Source organism: Myotis davidii, unplaced genomic scaffold (assembly GCF_000327345.1).
Source record: "Myotis davidii unplaced genomic scaffold, ASM32734v1 scaffold149, whole genome shotgun sequence".
In the NCBI taxonomy this organism is placed as follows: Eukaryota; Metazoa; Chordata; class Mammalia; order Chiroptera; family Vespertilionidae; genus Myotis; species Myotis davidii.
This window is the reverse complement of record NW_006352194.1, coordinates 3849412-3869374: the sequence shown is the minus strand read 5'-3', so window position 1 is coordinate 3869374 and position 19963 is coordinate 3849412. Positions and strand designations below refer to the sequence as shown.

At 49.1% G+C, this 19963-nt stretch overlaps 1 protein-coding gene across 2 annotated transcripts in view; it reads right to left on the bottom strand.

The window, feature by feature from the left end:
- Positions 1-3860: 3860 nt before the first annotated feature.
- TCEA3 (transcription elongation factor A (SII), 3) overlaps positions 3861-19963 on the bottom strand; it is a 51005-nt gene continuing 34902 nt past the window's right edge. For both annotated transcript variants that reach the window (XM_006777567.2, XM_006777566.2), the window contains 6 exons: positions 17550-17716; positions 17323-17379; positions 14535-14689; positions 9305-9451; positions 6854-6925; positions 3861-4240 (listed from right to left, as the gene is read on the bottom strand). In XM_006777567.2, coding sequence (XP_006777630.1) covers positions 4232-4240; positions 6854-6925; positions 9305-9451; positions 14535-14689; positions 17323-17379; positions 17550-17716 — 607 coding nt within the window. In that variant the 3' untranslated portion in view covers positions 3861-4231. The remainder of the gene's footprint in view (positions 4241-6853; positions 6926-9304; positions 9452-14534; positions 14690-17322; positions 17380-17549; positions 17717-19963) is intronic.

Genomic DNA, 19963 nt, shown 5'->3' with positions numbered 1-19963 from the left:
GGTTGGGTCACTGGAGGAGGAAGTGACTTCCTGCCACATTGTTCAGGACTTCATTGTTTCTCAGGAATATCGTATGTGGGTTTTCAATAACCAATTCGGAAAACTGTATGTGTCCCATCACTTAGCAAACAGTGAGCACCTACTGTGTGCAGAGGCAGCAGCACAGCCTATCACTGGGGGAAGGGTCCAGGAGAACTATTTGTCCAGGATCTCCAGATGGAGTTATAGGTTGTCAGATCCACTGACCAGTTTAATCAAAGACCCTCCTAGTATTTCTTTAAGCTTGTTTCTTATTAATAGACCACAGTGCCTATGGAGCACTGTAAGTTATTATGTTTTAATAAATCGATAATTGTGAACCGCACAATTATGTTGTAATTTTTTGTATTAGAAGCATTAATGTGTTAAACATTGAAAAATATGCCTTAATATTTGTGATCTTGTTTTGTCATTTCTTCATTTTCAAATATACCAGTACTATATATATTTTAAAAAATGAAGTAACCTGGGCTTCTCTCTAGACCCTGCTAGGAGCAGAGATGAAGCCTCAACACAGCCGAAGGAGTTGGGGACATGGGGACACACTGACTTCAGTCCAACTGCTGTAGTCTATGAATGATGAGCTAGCTAGTCTGCACCAAGAAGAGGGATGCACTCACTGCTGGGGGGCATGGGAGGAGGCTTCACAGAGGAGATGACATCTGAGCTGGCTAGCGAAGACTGTAGGAATCTTAGAGGTGGCGAACAAGGGGAGGGACAGCGCTTTCCTGTCTTCAAGAACAGCATGTGCGAAGTCATGGAGGCATGAAAGGACAGAGGGTGTTCAGAACGGTCAGGATTGGGTAGGCTGGAAGGAAGAGTGTGGGGGTGGAGTGGCAGGGGAAGGGAACACAGCAGGGACAGTCTCTTATGTCCCCTTGCCCGCTGCCTGTTTGTCTCTGCCTTTGGCTGTGGATCAGCAAAAGCTGGTGGTGAGGTGCGGGTGGGGGGGCGGCTGGGACTGGCCTGGGGCGAGAAGAGCAGATGGACCCTGTAGGAAGAGGGGGGAGCGCAGAGGATTGGGAAGCTCTTTATGACCTTTGTGCATTTCAGCTGGTTTTCTCCTGAGAGAATCAACATTGTCAAAAAATGTAAACAATTGCATTAAAAATGTAATGTTTAGACTACTTAAAGGCATCGAATAGGCCCATACTCACCAAGCATGTTAGCTGAGTCTATTTTGTACCAGACACTGCTGGGAGATAGGACACTCCCTCACACAATGACTGCAGGGCTGTTGTGATTAAATTTGAGAGGGCCCAACAGGTAGCTCAATTGGTTAGAGCAGGTTTGATCTGTGGTCAGGACACATTCAAGAAGCAACCAATGAATGCATAAAGATGTGGAATAGCCCTAGCCAGTTTGGCTCAGTGGTTAGGGTGTTGGCCCAAGGACTGAAGGGTCCCAGGTTCCATTCTGGTCAAGGGCTCCATCCCCGGCCCAACTGGGACACGTGCAGGAGGCAACCGATCGATGTGTCGTGAGAATGGCTGCAAAAACAGGAGCACAGAGGAGTGTCTTGGTTCACAGTGGCCATCATTGCTATGGGGAAAGTAAAATGCATCATGCGCTGTGAGGTTAAGCCATATTTCAAATTGGCTCAGGATGTGAATAGGGGCCTGGGTTCACGTTCAGATTCTGTCTCCTGGAAGCAAATTACTCTCTGAACCTTGGTTTTCTCCGTGTGTGAAAAGTGTATAGTAATAATACAATTCATAGAGACAGAAGGTAGAATAGTGCTTGCCAGGGGCTGGGGGAAGAGGAAATGGGGAATTGTTTAATACACATAAGAGGTTCAGTTTTGCAGGATGAAAAGAGTTCTGGAGATTGGCTGGACAACAATGTGAATGTACTTAACTCTACTGAACTGTATGTGCCCTTAAAAATGGTTAAGATGGTAAGTTGTATGTTATGGATCTTTCACAATTTAAAACAACCAAGAGCATAATAGCCCTGGCCAGTGTGGCTCAGTTGGTTGGGCGTCATCCCCTGCACCTAAAGGTTGCTGGGTCAGTTCTCTGTCGTGGCATATGCTCAGGTTACAGGTTCGATCCCAGGCAGCTGATCGATGACATTATTAAATTGTAATTGCTATTAAAAAGTAGTCGCTATTTTGTTCTGCTTTTGTCTTCTAGACATTTAGATGGAAGATTCAATAATGCAGAGAAAAATCTGGATATCTCAACCTTTTTAAAAAAAAAATTTCTTTATTGATTTCAGAGAGGAAGGGAGGAGAGAGAGAGAGAAACATCAATGATGAGAGAGAATCATTGATCGTCTGCCTCCTGCACACCCACTACTGGGGATGTGCCCGCAACCCAGGCATGTGCCCTTGGCCGGAATCAAACCCGGGACCCATCGGTCCGCAGGCTGACGCTCTATCCACTGAGCCAAGCCGGCCAGGGCAGGATATCTCAACCCTTATCACTCAGTGTGGACCAGTGGTGTGGGCATCACCTGGGAGCCTATTGGAAATGAAAAATCTCGGGCCCCACCCCAGACACAGTCCCCGGGGATTCCCACCCATGTTAAAGTGTAGGAGCCCCTGGATAGCTAAGCAACACCCCTCCACGCTTCTGTAGGGAATATCGTACCTCAGGCATGTATCACATCCCGTCTGGTACGGGAGCCTGTGCCTATGATTTCTTTCCAGGCTGGGAACTCCTGGGAGGTATACGCCAAGCACTGTGCATGGCCCTGGATCTCTCATTGCATTGAGCACAATGACAGGAAGCAGAGACCTGGGTTTCAGTCCTGATCCTGCCATTTACGGGCTGTGTATATTGTGTCTTCTGCGAGAGGATTCTCACGCCTTCCAAAGGCCCCGCCCCGAATCTGGCTGCTGGAACTGAAGATGGCGGTAGGTTTCTAGTTTATTCCCAGGCTTCATGTAGGAGGAGGCACTTGGCGGGGGGAAGGAGGAAGGTGATAACCAGCTCAGAGTGGCTGATGCCCAGGGCATATAAAGAACTTGGGCTGAAGTTACTCAGAACAGCTGCCCTAAGGCTGTACCAAGGCAGATGGAGACCCAGCGGCCTCTCTCAGTCACCCTCTGAGGTCGGCGCTGGTACCACTCCTGTTTTCACAGGTAAGGAAACAGCCCCGAGAGGGGAAGTGACTTGCCCAGGCGTTCACAGGCTCCTGCACTGATGCCCAAGGCATATAAAGAACTTGGGCTGAAGTTACTCAGAACAGCTGCCCTAAGGCTGTACCAAGGCAGATGGAGACCCAGCGGCCTCTCTCAGTCACCCTCTGAGGTCGGCGCTGGTACCACTCCTGTTTTCACAGGTAAGGAAACAGCCCCGAGAGGGGAAGTGACTTGCCCAAGCGTTCACAGGCTCCTGTCAGTCATTTTAGGAAACACAGAGCCCAGGAGGCTCAGGCTGGGGCTGCTGGAAGGCCAGGGACAGAGACTTAGAGTCAGGACAGGCCTACCTGACCTGCTCCCCAGGCTTTTCCAGAAGATTCCAGCTTTGCCTAAGGTTCCCATCGGCGTAAAAAGCAAGCCGCTGTCATCGTGGGAGAAGCCTGATAAGGACCCTCCCTGCAGACTTCCTCCGAAGCGGGGGCCACAGATGGAGCTGTGAGGAGGTGGGGATAGGGAGGATTCTGTACTCTTCAGGCAGAAGGACTCAGTTCAAGATGATCTGCTCCCTGGTTCAAAGGCCCCCAAAGCCAGCTATGAACAGGGAATAGCAGAGTTTGGGAAAAGATGCAGAGCAGGGAAGAAATCTCCCACATGGAGTGGAATCATGGCTGCCTGAGCCAAATCGTGTGCCAAGTGTTCTCGTGTGTGACTCTGGGGTGGGGTGGGGTAAGACTTGCATCAGTCTGTTATTTTATTTTTCAATTCAGCAAAGGCTGGGAGGTTGGGATGTGAGGGAAGGGACGCAGAGCAAAGGTCTGCCGCGCGTCAAAGATTTGACACCCGGGTCTCTGATTTCTACAAGAGGTTTGTGAACACAGACTCTTCGCATGGTATCCCAATTGGGTTCCCTCTATTAGCCAATCATTATTCATAACCAGGGATTAATTTGTGAAAGGCTTCCCCCTCTGATTCCTAGTACCCCATTCAGAGTTCAGTATTTTCTTCATTTTACATTTTATTTTATTTTTCTCCAGTTACGATGGCTTAGTGCTTTCTCTTTGTTCTTCCTCAACTTGTTCACTGAAATCCTGGTTGGCAGTTCTATCAGCAGAACTACAAAACCAAAAAGGCAACAGAATTTTAGAGCTTTTCCTGCGCCCCCCAAGGAGGCAGGGGAAGAGGGAGGGGACATGAAAAAGAAGGCAGGGTCTGGAGCCACACAGACCAGAGTCCAAATCCCAGCTCTGGCATCGTTAGCTGTGTGACTATGAACAAATCACTCATCTGTAAAACGGGATCATAATGCCGGCCAATGTAAGAAGGATATTCAGTAATAAATGATTGGAAATGTGATGCCAGACATGTGGTGTCCTCTCAACTCATCGTCAAAATATCACTGTGATGATCACCAATCGCTTGATTAGACTCTAGGCCAGGGGTGGGCAAACTTTTTGACTCAAGGGCCACAATGTGTGCTTAAACTGGACCGGAGGGCCGGAACAAAAGCATGGATGGAGTGTTTGTATGAACTAATATAAATTCAAAGTAAACATCATTACATAAAAGGGTACGGTCTTTTTTTTTTTAGTTATATTCATTTCAAACGGGCCGGATCCGGCCCGCGGGCCGTAGTTTGCCCACGGCTGCTCTAGGCCTTCCACGTGGCCGTGGACACTACCTGAAAATGTGGTCAGAAGCCATGTCGCTGCCACCTCTAGTGGCCCAGCCTCTCTGACTAATGGGGAAGGGAGGTGGAGCTGGGTTTGCAGCAGGCAGAATGTCTGCTCCTCAGCAGTAACAATGACAAGAGCTGTCATGTATCTGGCACTCACTACTAGTAATTCTGGGATAGGCAGTGTTAACAGTTACTCACTCATTTTGTCCTCACAGTCACCCTAGGACAGTGATGGCGAACCTTTTGAGCTCGGCGTGTCAGCATTTTGAAAAACCCTAACTTAACTCTGGTGCCGTGTCACATATAGAAATTTTTTGATCTTTGCAACCATAGTAAAACAAAGACTTATATTTTTGATATTTATTTTATATATTTAAATGCCAATTAACAAAGAAAAATCAACCAAAAAAATGAGTTCGCGCGTAACCTCTGACACGCGTGTCATAGGTTCGCCATCACTGCCCTAGGAGGTAGGCGCTACGTCACTCCCATTTTCACGGGTAAAGAAGCAACTCAGAGGGGTTATTAAGTCATTTGCCTAAGCTCCCGTAATGCTAGTGAGTGCCAAACTTGGGATAGCAAGAACGGTGGTTTTAATGCACCAGGAACACACGTGCCCAGGGCTTTATTGTGTGGTCGTACGGGTTGTTCACTGCACAGGAGGGCCTGGCAAAAGGGGCAAGTTGAGCCACCAGAGGCCCTGTTAATGCTTCATGTGTATTACCTTCCCTAATCCCCACAACAGCTCTGTGGGCTAGATGTTAACACCCCCATTTTATAGAGGAGGGAATCCAGGCCTAGAGAGCTCAGGTCACTTAGCTCAGTCACTTTGTAATAAAGTGATAAAACGAGGATTTGAACCCGATGCCACGGCCCATACTCTAAACCACTAGGCCGTTGTTCTGGCCCTATCCCTAGGTGCTCAATAGATGAACGAAGGAAAAATACACATTGGTCTGACTTTCGCATTAAAAAATATGGCAGATCTAACGAGGCCCCGGGGCTATGAAGGCCTTCAGTAAAGTTGTAGAAACTCAATTGTTCAGGAATTTGCTCCAAACCGTGTGACCTTATGCTTGTGAAACATTTTGGTAGCTCAGTTTCCTTGTTCAAAAGTGAAAGTAGTTAAAGGAACATTCTCCTAGCTGTTTGCAAAGCGTGCATGCATATGTAATCTGCTTCGTGTCAATCACTGGAGAAAGGCATGACTATCCTTTTGCCCAGGGAGTGAGTAGGATGCTCAGGGTCACACAGTAAGTAGGGCAGAGTGGAGACCGGAAAGCAGGGCTCCCGACGCCCAGTCCCATGCTCGATCTGGGGCTCCTTGCTAAGGACCTGAGAATTTGTGGAGGACCCACAGCCTGCCTGGTGGCCCAGACATCACACAGTGCACATGCGAATCAGGTGGTACTGGAGGCCGACATTAATCACATGACCACACTGAGTTCTTTCGGAAGAAGACACGGCAGAGAGGAGCACCATGGAGGAGTCTTTGCTTGGCTCTCATGTCTGAAAACAAAACCTCTGGCTTCGTAGGAGCCAGGGCAGCCCAGGTGACAGCCTTGGGTAATGTAAGCTTTTCCAGAGCTGCCTCGGGAAGGGAGGATGACCTGGGAGCACTGCGAGAGAGGCCCCTCTGACAGACCTCAGCCTTCCTCACTCCTGGCGTGGCCAGGTTCAAAGGAAATAACATCTGTGAAAGCGCTTTGTAAAGCAGTGTGGTCCAAGTGGAGAGTGCTGTTGTTTTTCTATGTGGAACTGGGTGGTGGGGGGTGGAGCAACTGACTCCCTCTGTGCTCAGATGAGGGACTTGCCCATCCTCTGATGAAATGTGGCTGCTGCTCCCATCCCAGCCGGGTTCCTTCCAAAACGCACACATGCCTGTGCACTCTCTTCCTGCCTCACCAATAACAACCCACCACGGTCTCCAGCTCTGCAGATCCACTCTGCACAGGCCAGTAAGCCCCTTCTTGGCTGTGGGTTTACTACTCCTGATATGGGGCAGCGTCTGTGGATGATGGGGGGGAGGGGGGCGGGAGAAAGATACAGACCTTCCAGCGATTGCCGCACTCATTGCATAAGACAAAGGTAGTCATGGGTTCATCAGCACTGCGTGTCTGCACCTGAGACAGAGAGAGGCCCACTCATGAAGTCACTCCTCTGCTCTAGGACCTGCCTTAGCTCCCACTGTCTGCAGAAGTGGGTCCAAGTCCCAGAGCTTAGCACTGTTGTTCCCACCCCACTTTGGCAAGCACTGATCACTGAGAACTCTCTAATGTATATTTTCTTCTCTCGCAGGTCCATCAGCTCACTTTCAGTATCTCACTGGCTCAACCTGACGCTGGCACTTCCACTCTTGTTGATCCTTCTGAACTGATCTCTCTTCTCTTGCCTCAAGACTCATCTCTTACAGGAAGTATTCCCTGACTCACCTCTGAACATGCCCAATGAGGTGAGCTGGAAGCACCCCTAGGGATCACTTAGTTCATTCCTTATTTTATAGGTGGTAGAACTGAGGCCAGAGAGGAAAAAAGATTTGAAGATCATGGGGACTATTTAATGTAATGGGGTTTTATTTAGTTTCTCACCCCCTTACCCAAACCAGTCAGGTGCATGTTTCCTACAGCAAATCCCTGGCATTTCCAGATTTAAAGATTGCTGTTCTGATTTTCTCTTTTTCTTTTTGAATATATTTTATTGGTTTTTTTACAGAGAAGAAGGGAGGGGGATAGAGAGTTAGAAACATCGATGAGAGAGAAACATTGATCAGCTGCCTCCTGCCCACCTCTTACGGCAGATAGGGGATGTGCCCGCAACCAAGGTACATGCCCTTGACCAGAATCGAACCTGGGACTCTTCAGTCCGCAGGCCAATGCTCTATCCACTGAGCCAAACCAGTTAGGGCTGTTGTTCTGATTTTCTATAAATGGCCATGACATATAGCACGTAGTTACTTTGCTGACACTCAGCTATGAATGATGTCAGCTGGGAGTCCACGGGGTGGGAGGTAGTCCCTGGGCTAATGAGGGAGCCCGGCAGCCGACCAGGAGGATGCAGCTTAGCACCGCCTCGTCCCTGGGGAGCAATGGCACCTGGAGGAAGGAGAGCACTGGGGCTCCTCTGTGCAGAGAAACGTTGCTGATGGGCAGTGTACTTCTGCAGGGAGGCCAGGCGCAGGACGCACTCCCTCCACACGAGAAGTGCTCAGAGGAGAGGAGGAGCTTGCACAAACATCTCGAAATTCCTGAATCGGGGTTCTCCGAGGGGCGATTCCAGAATGGCAAGGCTGACTGTATTTCTGCTGTAGCCACAGGTCCCCACAGGCAAGGTGCTCCTGATACACCTGCTTGCTGAGCAGATGGAGGAGGGAATAGAGTTCCAGAATGATTGGGTATCAATTAGAATCCAAGAACACTGGTGCCCTAAGGGCATAATATGTGCCACCCAGAAACAGCAGGTGGTTCTCTGGTTTAATGTCTCCCAGAGAAGGGGTCTCCATATCCTTATGTGGCTCCCCATACAGGGGCAATGGTCTTCATCTGCAGGACTCGGGGCTAAAACCCTTCGGCTTTGCACACAAAGTGGGCTGTGATGCAGGCAGAAAGGTCTAGAATCTAGACTTACTGCTGTCTCTGTCACTGACCATCTTTGCCATCTTGGACAAAGCTGCACAGCTTGCCCCCTGTGTGGGCCTCAGTTTCCCTGTGTGCAAAGTGAGAGAGCTGAGTTTTATATTGCCATGTTCCCTCCCAGCCATCTGTGGCTCTACAGTTCTGTGCCCTGTGAGTCTGGTTCCTCTTAGTCTTGCTGCAGGTACAGCCAGAACATGCTGGCCGAGCCTCACAGACACAAGTCTGGGTGGTTGTATATGCAAAATGTCATTTTCTAGAAGCCATGGGACCCTAGCTGATGTTGCTCAGTGGTTAGAGTGTTGTCCTGCGCACCGAAGAGTCGTGGGTTCGATTCCTGGACAAGGGCACGTACCTGGGTTGCAGGCTCAATCCCTCATGTGGGAGGCAACCATACATGCTGGCCGAGCCTCACAGACACAAGTCTGGGTGGTTGTATATGCAAAATGTCATTTTCTAGAAGCCATGGGACCCTAGCTGATGTTGCTCAGTGGTTAGAGTGTTGTCCTGCGCACCGAAGAGTCGTGGGTTCGATTCCTGGACAAGGGCACATACCTGGGTTGCAGGCTCAATCCCTCATGTTGGAGGCAACCATTCAATGTGTTTCTCTCACATCGATGTTTCTCTCTCTCTCTCTCTCTCTCTCTCTCTTTCTCTCTCGTCTCTCTCCCTCCCTCCCTCCCCCTCCTTTCCCCTATCTCTGAAAAAGCAATGGAAACAATATCCTTGGGTGAGGATTAACAAAAACAAAACAAAAACAAAACAGAAGCCATGCAGCCTGGAGTTTTAACTCTTCCCCACTCTGGCTCTTCCCTGAGCTCTCTCTGGTTCTCCATCTCTGTGCCCGTGGCTTCCTCCCCCTCCTCACCTTACCTGGTTATAAGTACAATTCTTCTTCTTGCATTTCTTGCACTGGAAGAGGCCAGTGGTGGTGCCGCCCGTTTTGGCCATCTGGTGCTCACGGATAGCCTCCTGGGTCATGGCGTTCCTCAATTCCCGCAGCTCGTCACTGGCCATTTCCTGGAGAGAAACAAGTTGTCCTTCAGGGCCAGGAGTCCCAGGGGCCCTGCCCCATACCTGGTGTCTAGGGAGCCTGAACAGAGGAGGGGAACCTGCTGGATTGAGTACAAGGAGCTGGAGGGAGGCCTGGACTCCTGGCCCTGCCTTTGCAGGGAAAAGGCCATCACCATTGGGTAGAGGGGCAAACCTGGGGGGGTCTGGTGGGCAAGTGCAGAAGGGCATGTGCAGGAGAGCAGAAGGTAAACTGCTTCTGCCCCTAGATCAACACTCTTGGGCACATTTCCTCAGACCTGGTGCTCACCCTGCCTGCCTGGACCTTGGGCACCTGCCTGAACCTTCCTGCTTGAGCTGACTTGACCAGGGACCACCTGATCTATGATGTTCTCCTTATCTGTCTAGTCTGGACATGACCCAGGCCTGCCCGAGCTCTGATCACTGCCCAGCCCATTCTGCCTGTGGGGGCCTGGTCTCACCATGACTTGCTGTTGCTGTCCCCACCCACCCAGGACCTGAAGCACCTGGGCTCACACCACTAACTGATCACCTGTGAGTGCATCAGAACATTGTTAAGTTCCTACAGACCAGAGCCAGCCGTGGGCAAACTACAGCCCGCGGGCCGGATCCGGCCGTTTGAAATGAATAAAACTATTGAAAAAAAAGACCATACCCTTTTATGTAATGATGTTTACTTTGAGTTTATATTAGTTCACACAAACACTCTATCCATGCTTTTGTTCTGGCCCTCCGGTCCAGTTTAAGAACCCATTGTGGCCCTCGAGTCAAAAAGTTTGTCTACCCCTGGACCAGACTCTCCTGTCTTGTGTCATCTCACTGTAGACACTCAGTGTCCGCACTGTCTAGGTCAGTGGTTGGCAAACTGCAGCCCCTTGAGTGTGGCTCTTCCACAAAATACCACGTGCGGGCACGCACGTTCAGTGCGATTGAAACTTCGTGGCCACACTCAAGGGGCCAAAGAGCGCATGTGGCTCGCGAGCCGCAGTTTGCCGACCACTGGTCTAGGTCCTTCCTTTCTTTATCCTTCTCCCTGGCCATTTGACTGCCCTTAAGCCTCTGCCAGATGAGAACAGAGAGGGGGGCACTCAAACCAGAGAGAGTCCTAGGGAAGGTTGGTGTGGGGGGAGGAGGATGGCAGAGGCTGATGCTAAAATGAGTGAGGATCTGGGAGTGGCTCAACATTTCCACTGTTGCTTTCTAACCTGACTCCTTCAACCACAGAGAGCAGGGCTGGCACACAGGTCCTATATTTTAGTGGCCACTAAATCTAATGCTGACCACTGTGCTATAAACACTTGGGCTTCTTGTCAAAGTGCAGATTCCTAGGAACCCAAAACTCGAAGGGCAGGCCCAGGAATATGCACTTCTACTAGTGTCCCCAAGTTACTCTGGTGCACACAGATGTTTAAATTCTACCGTGTTAAACTCAAGGAATAGGTTCTAACCAACAACGGGGAAAAGCAATCAGCCAAGGCCACATACTGGTAAGCAAAAAGCAGCTGATTTTAATTTGGGGGCAATTTCCCAGAGCATATGCATTTATCCATTCAAAATCTATGGGACGCTAATTTATTGAATGTCTTTAATGGCATCGGTGTGCTGGGAAACCGGGTTTGACCATAGGGGAGGCTGATTTGTAGTATTTATCAATTTCCATAGTGTAAATATTCCCATCAGGGCCAATTTCAAGCGACTAATGTGGATGTCACTGAATGCAGAGCTGGGAGTAGCTACACATAATCCTGTCTCGTGAGCTGGTTGGAGCTGGTTTCAGAATATCACTGCCTCTAAGCCCTCAAGATAAGATTTGGTTCCTGTCCCCAGGTAATGCTAGTCTGGTCTAGTAGCCTAGCATTCACACAGGATAGCAAGATAGCTTATGACGTATTAAAACAAAAGCATATAAAATGCAGGGAAAGCCCCCACCCCTAGTGTGGGGTTAACTGCTTGGGGGCAGGAAAAACTCATTAAAGAAACTGACACCTTCACCAATCTTGAAAGATAAACAAACTTCCAGGGCACATTCTAGACTTAGCGAATAGTCCATGCAAAAGTTCAGAGGACAGCCTGGCCAGTGTGGCTCAGTGGTTGAACATTCGACCTATGAACCAGGAGGTCCAGGGTGGATTCCTGGTCGGGACACATGCCTAGGTTGTGGGCTCGGTCCCCAGTGTGTGGCGTGCAGGAGGCAGCCAATGATGCTCTCTCATCATTGATGTTTCTCCCCCCCCTTCCTCTCTTAAATCAATAAAAAAAATTTTTTTAAGGAAATGAAACTTTAAGAAAAAGATCAATAACATGTTTGGGGAAGGGTATATAGAGTGGGGCTCAGGGCGAGGAGTGTGGGAGACATGGCTGAGGGTCAGATTGTAGAAAGACAGTCTTGTGTGCCACCTAAGGAATAAAAACAGAAAAACATTCTATCCACTCACCACAAATCCATTTACCTAGCTCTGCCCTGACTCAATGAGCAGACAAAATCCCTCCCCTTGTGGGACTGACAGTATGTCCACCCAACAGCTCTAATGGGTATCTCAGACTCTACTCCATTCTTTGACATGTCTGGGTGGAGAGGAAAAGAGAGGAGGCATGAGGGAATCAGGTGGGCACGGAAAGAGACACAGAAAGGGAGTTAGGGAGACAGGGACGTGGAGAGGGACATCGGTCCACATGGGCCTCCCCAGTCCCAGGCCTTCCCTGACAGCACCTGGCTGTCCTCTGAGCCCAGCACTGCAAGCAGCCCACACAATGCTGTTATTTTTCTTACTGGAGCAAAAATGGTCCTATATTTCTTATAGAAACCTCCTGCCCGGAGCAAAAGGTGACCTGAGGAAGATCTCTTTGGCATCCATGTTGGCTGATTGCTGGCAGGGGTTCCTCGGCGGCGGGCCCTGGCAGTCCCCTCTCAAGAGCCTGCTAGATTCCTGGCCCGCTCCCCTTGGTCTGGTCAGCCTCTTTTGGGGCCTGGGTTGATCAACCGATTCTCTTGCCCTGTTCTAGTGAACAGCCCCAGGGTGGGGCCCGATCTCATCCACGTGTCTGCTTGGCCAGTTGCATGCTGGGACTCCTGGGGCTTGTCTCTGGCCTAATCCGCACGCCCAGCTCTGTTCTGACCTCCAGCTTCTGGGAACTTGCTGGGTTTGGCTCAAACTCGTGCCAAACCTTGCTCCTGGTTCCCCTGGGCTCCGTTTCCCAACATGCTCTGGAATGGCCTGTAACACAGACTCTCGATAGCATCCCACAGCACACACACAGAGAGAAGCAGCGTGACCCCAGGGCCACGGGTGCGGGACAGAGGAATAAACGCAAGGCTGGGTTTCCAGAAAGGTCACAGCTACACCTTGCAGGGAAGGAGCATGTGCCTAAAGCCAAGTTGCAGTGGTAACCCTGGGCATAGATTGCTAGTTGCCTAAAAAGATCAGATATTTAAAATTAAGCAGAAAGACAATCCTGGTCCACTGGCCTAGTTCCCCATTTTATCTGAAAGCCGGGGGTATTATCTTTCTTATTTTGGGTATTTGAGGAAGTCAGTTAGCTTCCCTCTATTAGCTTCTCAGAAAAACGTACATGCACACTACATAACAAGCATACACCACTTACATACACCACACGTACCCTAACCACACACACCATACACACATAGACTGCATACACACATCACACATCATACACACACACACAAAGGCCCACTCTTGCCAAGAGTTTCAGTAGATTCCCAGATACCCTGAGGCACACCCAGACTCCAGATGTCATGCATTTTCCCTCCCCTTCTCGGGGCCACTTCCCTGACTAGTGCTTCGCGTGCCATCTCCAGGTGCTGTGGGGAATCCCTCTGTTAGCCATGGCGGTAAAGAGCTGCTTGTACCTGGGGATGTGTAAAGATCTTTACACCCTCATCTGTCACTTATAAGTTGTGTGTGACCTCAGTTTTCTCATCCATAAAATGGGGATAGTAGTCCGGCCAGTGTGGCTCAGTGGTTGAGCATTGAACTATGAACCAGGAGGTCACAGGTTTGATTCCCAGTCAGGGCACCTGCACCAGGTTTGATTCCCAGTCAGGGCACATGCACAGATTGGGGGCTCGATCCCCAGTAGGGAGCGTGAAGGAGGCAGCCAATCAAGGATTCTCTCTCATCATTGATGTTTCTCTCTCTCTTCCTCTCTGAAATCAATAAAAATATTTATTTTTAAAAATCAGGATACTATTTCCTCTTTCATAGCATTGTGCTGAGGGTTACATGAAATGGTTGGTGAATGGGCCTATCGTACACTAATTCTGAGGAGGGCTTTTCATATATTAATCTTCTAAATTCATTTAAGGATTATGAGATAGCCATTATTATTATTATCATCCCATTTTACAGATGAGAAAACTGAGGCACAGAGAGGTTAAGTGGCTTGCCTAAGATTACACAGCTAAGTGGGATAGGCAGAATTCAAACTCAAACAGGCTTGTTCCCTTTTCCTTGCCTTACTGACCCTTTTAAGCTGGAGCAATCCTTCCTTCCTCTAAGTCCCCACGATGCCTCCATCATGGCACTTACACCTGTTTTACACATACTTGTAAGTATATCAGTCTCCCCACCTTGGACTGTGCTCCATGCAGACAGAGACTCCTGTTCTGGCTTGGGCCCAGAGCGGTAATGGGCTACAGGCAGAGGAGGGAGGCAGATAACCAAGCAGTGAAGAGTGAAACTCAGACCCAACAGCTCGCTTCCTGGCTTGAATATTTTCTAGATGTGTGTAAAGGCAAATCTGTTAACTCCTCTGAGCCTCAGCCTCCTCATCTGTAAAATGGGGATAATAAACACTCCCACCCTAGTGGGTGTGAAGATAGAATTGGCCAGGGTGCTAAAGTGCTCAGCACAGTGCCTGATACGTATTAGCCGTGTCCACCATCCTGATGGTCCAGAAGCCTTGAGAGGCTGGGAGTCCGAGATGGTCTGACTGTAAGAGCTCCCTGACTCATCTTTTATGGAGTCACAAGCCACTGCCTCTCACACGTGGACAAAGCTGGCAGGGCCTGGCCTCCCACCCCCCTGTGCAGAGGTCCCAGCCTGGCCCTCACCTCTGCCGTCATCTTGGCAATGAGGCCGGTGGAGATGGCCCCACTGAGCACGTTCCGCCGCAGGCCAGGGTTCCTGGGGTCTTTGAGGTTGCTGATTCGGCTGCGCACCCGGTTCCGGTACTTCATATCCGTACTCTTGAGCTCCTGGTAGATATGTGACATGGTCAAGGGCCAGCCCAGCTGCTCATAGAGGGGAGGATGGGGACCCTCTCCTGGAAGCCTGAGGAGATCCAGGGCCATCTCTTCCTCTCCTTGGACTTGTACAGGTTCGGGCACTTCTGTGGCATTTGAGGGAATTTCAGTAGGCATTTGGGGTCAGCCATGTGTCGGGGACAGGAAATAGCTTCTAAGGTTACAGCAAGCACTGTGGTGTCTGGGACTCCGGGAAGGGGCAGCCCAGGTTTGTCTGAGCCTCTTGTATGACCTCAGGTGATTCACATGACCTCTTTGTGCCTCTTTCCTTATTTATAAAATACGGGACTGTTATGAGGATTCAGCAATCAAAGCCGGATAATGCACTAGCGTGGTGTCTGGGACATAGCAAGAGCTCAACATTTAGGGGCTGTTATGCGGATAATGATGAAGGTTACCTCTAGTTACCTGAGGGTTGTGAGTCCAGCTGGCAGAGAAAAACAAGATAGGAGCCACATGTTTAAGGCTCTAAGAATACTGCAATAAATCGATTGCTGAGCTTTGTTTGATCCAGTACTCCCAGTTCTCTGTCATCATTCCCTGGAATCTACTTTGGGAGTTGCTGGTCATTAATGGATGAGGAAGCTGAGGCTTAGGAAGAATGAAGGCCCTCGCTCAAGGTCACAGGCAAATTCCCGGCAGAGACAGGGCTGGATGCCAGAGCCCCTCCTAATGGTAACGCTCTCTGCTCAGCCAGCAGGAAGTTGCCACTGGCCACGGATCACAGTGACTGCTCTGTCCAGATGCTGTATCCCAGGCAGGCCTCCCGCTCCCTCCCGAGGAGCTCAGGGAACACAGACGAGTGTGCTTGGTCTCCTAAGCCAAGGAGACGCACGAAGGTGAGGCCTTTGCTGGGTAAAGCCAGAGGCAAGAAAGAGACTGCGGGGAATGTAGAAAAACGGAAACAGCTGACTTGCTGGGGAAGGAAGGTGGTATTATTTCTGTTTTTGTTTTAATGTTGTTTGTACAATAAAAGTGTAAAAAGGAAGGAGGGGCCATAATGCATTTGAAAGCCAAAACGTATGTTTAAAAATCTGTGTTTGGGATTCCTGGAGGTGTGGATCTGCTCATGTGGGGACAGGAGGGCTGGCAGTACTTCCACCAGCTCCTTCCCGACTGTTTCCTGAGATCACAGGGGAGGACAAGGTAGAGCAGAGCGCAGACCTGGGTGTCACTGACCCCTCAAAGGAGCACATGTGAGCCCCACAGCTGCTATTTCGTCCAGGGTCACTGCGGAGAGGACACAGGGTCAATGTGGCTCTGATTTCCTCTCCTTCAGTGACCGACATTCAGGAGGAAGAAAACACAGAGGAAAGGCCAGCGGAACGAGGTACTCGATCACCCACCTTTGTTTCAGACTGGGAAGGGACCTGCTTGGAGGGACAACTGTTCCAGAGCAAACAAAGAGGAAGCCCATGCTCCGTGTTCTGAGTGAGTGAGAAGTTATGAGTATGCGTTTGGTGAGATGCTGGGTAGCTCAAGGGTGGCTAATAATCAAATGATGGTGGAGAGAAACTCCCAGAAGATGTGTTGGAGGATATGAGTGTGGGCCTCAGGCAGGAAGGAGATGGAAGCAGACAAGTTTGCTGTCTGCAGATTGGCTCCCACCCCGCCCTGACCCCAGCTGGCTCCCCAGGGAAAGCCCAGAGGGTTGCTCAAAAGGGTCACTCATACCTCAGTGTGACACCCAGAGGCCCTCTCTCCTGGGGATTCTGTCCGCTTCCCTCCACACCTCTTGGACATGCAAAGCTTTGTCTCCAGTAAAAGAAATCCCAGCATTCACTCAGTAGGGCACAGCGACCAGGGTTTTTTTTTCCCCTCCAAGAGGGAAATCTTTTGGTGCAATAGGCCCATATCACACAGGCAGGTGGTCCCCTCCTTATGGAACGACCTCAGGGTGTGGAATCCAAAGACCAAGGTTTTCAGTCCAGCTCTGACATCAGTAGTTCCTGAGCCTCAGTTTCCTCATCTGAGAAATGGGAACAACAGCCCCTGCTTCACAGAGATGGTCGTGAAAATTAATAGAGGTAGGAAGTGTCAGTTGCCCATCACAGGGCTGGGAACGTACTGGGGAGTAAAAAATGGGAGCTGTTATCTTCAGCAGTTGGAAGAGGCGGGAGGGCTGAGTGTGAGAAATGCGGTCCTTCCCTGTCTACTCACCTACTTGACGTCACACAGTAGGCATGTAACGACATAGATTGTCTGGCACAGACACTGAGCCTTCAGGTTCTGGAATCACACTTTCTGGGTTCCAGTCTCAACGATGTCACTACTATTTGCTGTGTGAGCTTTGGCAAGTGACTCAATCTCTCTGAGCCTCAGTTCCCTCACCTGAGAAACAGGATTGATGAGGAAACCTACCTCGTAGACTGTTCTCAACACTGAATGAAGTACTGCTCATACACAGCTTAGCATGAGGCCGGCAGGTGCAAGACTTAATGAATATTTGCTAGAATCAAGAACTCCGGTTCGGGGGCCGCGCAGGGGGCTGTCCGGAGCCCTTCCCCTCCCTGCTCATTGTCCTGGTCCCCTGGACTTGGAAGACCTGCTGCTGGACGGTCCAGGCACCCCCAGCCTTGGCAAAGCTCAAGGATATGATCTTCAATTTCTGATGCCATCTTGTCACAGTTGACTCCATAGTCCTTGTAATCATCTAAAAGAGATTGGGGAACACAGGCATCAGCCAGGCATGACGTTGGCAGTGAGGCCTGCTTGTACCAAGGACTACAGCATCCTGAACCCTCCCATGGCACTGAGAAAGGCCACATCTCATCTGCCCCTGGGAAGCCCTTCCCTCCCCATCCCCGGCCCAGGCCTTCTCACCATCCGCCTTCAAGGCCGCTGAGAGCATCTCCACACACTTGTCCCGGACAGAGTCCCCTGTGAGGTAGCAGGGTGGCAGAAGGCAGATGGAAGGGGCAAAGGTGGGGCTCGAGGGGCTGCTGGGTGTGTTGGGGGAGGTCTCCGCTTTCGATTTGCTGCTGTTTGATCTGAGGATGACAATCAGTAATGGACTTTCTGATACGAAGCAAATAAAGTATTTATTGAGCAATGATCCCTTTAATCTCATAACAAGCCTATGAGGTAGGAACTATTTTAGGTACTTGATATGGATCATCTCATTTAATTCTCATAACCCCATGAGGTTGATACTATTCTTTTTTTTTTTTTTAATACTCAACTGAACTCAAACCATGACTAGCTACAGTACTAATAGGAAGTTAACGTGCAAACTTTTTCTGTGGGTTTTAAAAATATGTTTTTATTGATTTCAGAGAGGAAGGGAGTGGGAGAGATAGAAACATCAATGAGAGAGAATCATTGATCGGCCGCCTCCTGTACACCCCCTACTGGGGATCAAGCTCGAAACCTGGGATCAAACCAGTGACCTCTTGGTTCATGGGTCAATGTTCAACCACTGAGCCACCCTGGCTGGGCTAAAGATGCATTTTAAATAATGATACTCAGGTCACACATCTGGAAACCAGTAGGACCAGAATGAAAACCCAGGCAGTTGAACTCTGGTACCCAGGCTCTTAACCTCCCACTGTGCTCTACTGGGTACAGAACGGTGTAACAATGCCAAAAACTATATCCATTAGGGACTGCAAGAGCTCCTCTCTCTCTCTCTCTTTTTCCCTCTATCTCACCTCGGAACGGTGCTGGGCACTATAGGAGCACTTTCTAATCTACTCCTCACAGTAGTCCTAGGAGGTAAATACTGTTGGTATCCCCATTTGCAGCTGAGGAAACAAACCTAGAGTTATATCAGCTGAGATTTGAACTCAGGCCTGTCTGATTCCAACCCTAACACTCTTTTTTTTTTTTAAAGCATGTTTTTTTTTTAAATTAGGGTTCCATTGAGCACACTTTTTTTTTTATATTTTATTGATTTTTTACAGAAAGAAAGGGAGAGAGAGAGAGAGAGAGTCAGAAACATCGATGAGAGACATCGATTAGCTGCCTCCTGCACATCTCCTACTGGGGATGTGCCCGCAACCCAGGTACATGCCCTTGACCGGAATCGAACCTGGGACCTTTCAGTCCACAAGCCGACGCTCTATCCACTGAGCCAAACCGGTTTCAGCTAATTCTATTTTTAAAACACAAATTATATAGCTCCTATTTTTCTATTGCCTTTTGAATCCTTTTTGTACTTTTTCTCAGCACCCACATGCTTGTCCAAGATTTTTTATACATTGAAATTACTTGGGGTCGAGCCTGAACGTGCGCTGATTGAGAACTGCACAAGCGACGTCTGGGTGCATGGGTCGATGCCCAACCAACGTAGCCACACCAGCCAGGGCCTAACCCTAACACTCTTAACGCCTATGATACACTGCCTAAGAATGATCCCATTTTGGTTTTGGCTTAAAAAAAAAACAAAAACCCACACAAATAAATAAATAAATAATAAAATACAATACTGAACTGTGTGGCTTAAACAACAGAAATTTATTTCTCACAGTTCCAGGGACTGGGAAGTCCAAGATCAAGGTGCTGGTCAGTTTGGTTACATGTGAGGGCTCTCCGTCCTGGCTTGTAGATGGCCACCTTCTCGCTGTATCCTTACGTGGCAGGGAGAGAGAGCGAGTGAGCTCTCAGATCTCCTCCTCTAAGGACACTACTCCTATGGGATCTGCTTCACCCATATGACTTCTTTTAACCTTAATTACCTCCATAAAGGCCCTACTTCCAAATTCAGTCACATTGAGCTTCAACATATGAATTTCAGGAAGGAGTAGATAACATTCAGACCAGAACACCATATTAGTAACAATGATCTCTCTGAGATGGGATTATAGGAGATTTTAATTTTCTTCTTTTACTTATACATGTCTTCTAAATCTATGAGAACTATATCTACTTTAATAATGAGAAACACTTTTTAAAAAAACATTTGACTATTATGAGTGGTAACTGTGCTGATGACTCAGACAGGCTTCCTGTCTTCCTGTTATTAAGGAGCTGCCAGCAGCCCTAGCCGGTTTGGCTCAGTGGATAGAGCATCTGCCTGTGGACTGAAGGGTCCCAGGTTTGATTCCAGTTAAGGGCACATGCCCAGGTTGTGGTCTCAATACTTTAGTTGAGGGCGTGCGGGAGGCAGCCAATCAATGATTCTCTCTCATCATTGATTTTTTTTTTGTTTTCTTAAATATATTTTATTGATTTTAGAGAGGAAGGGAGAGGGAGAGAGAGATAGAAACATCAATGATGGGAATCATTGATTGGCTGCG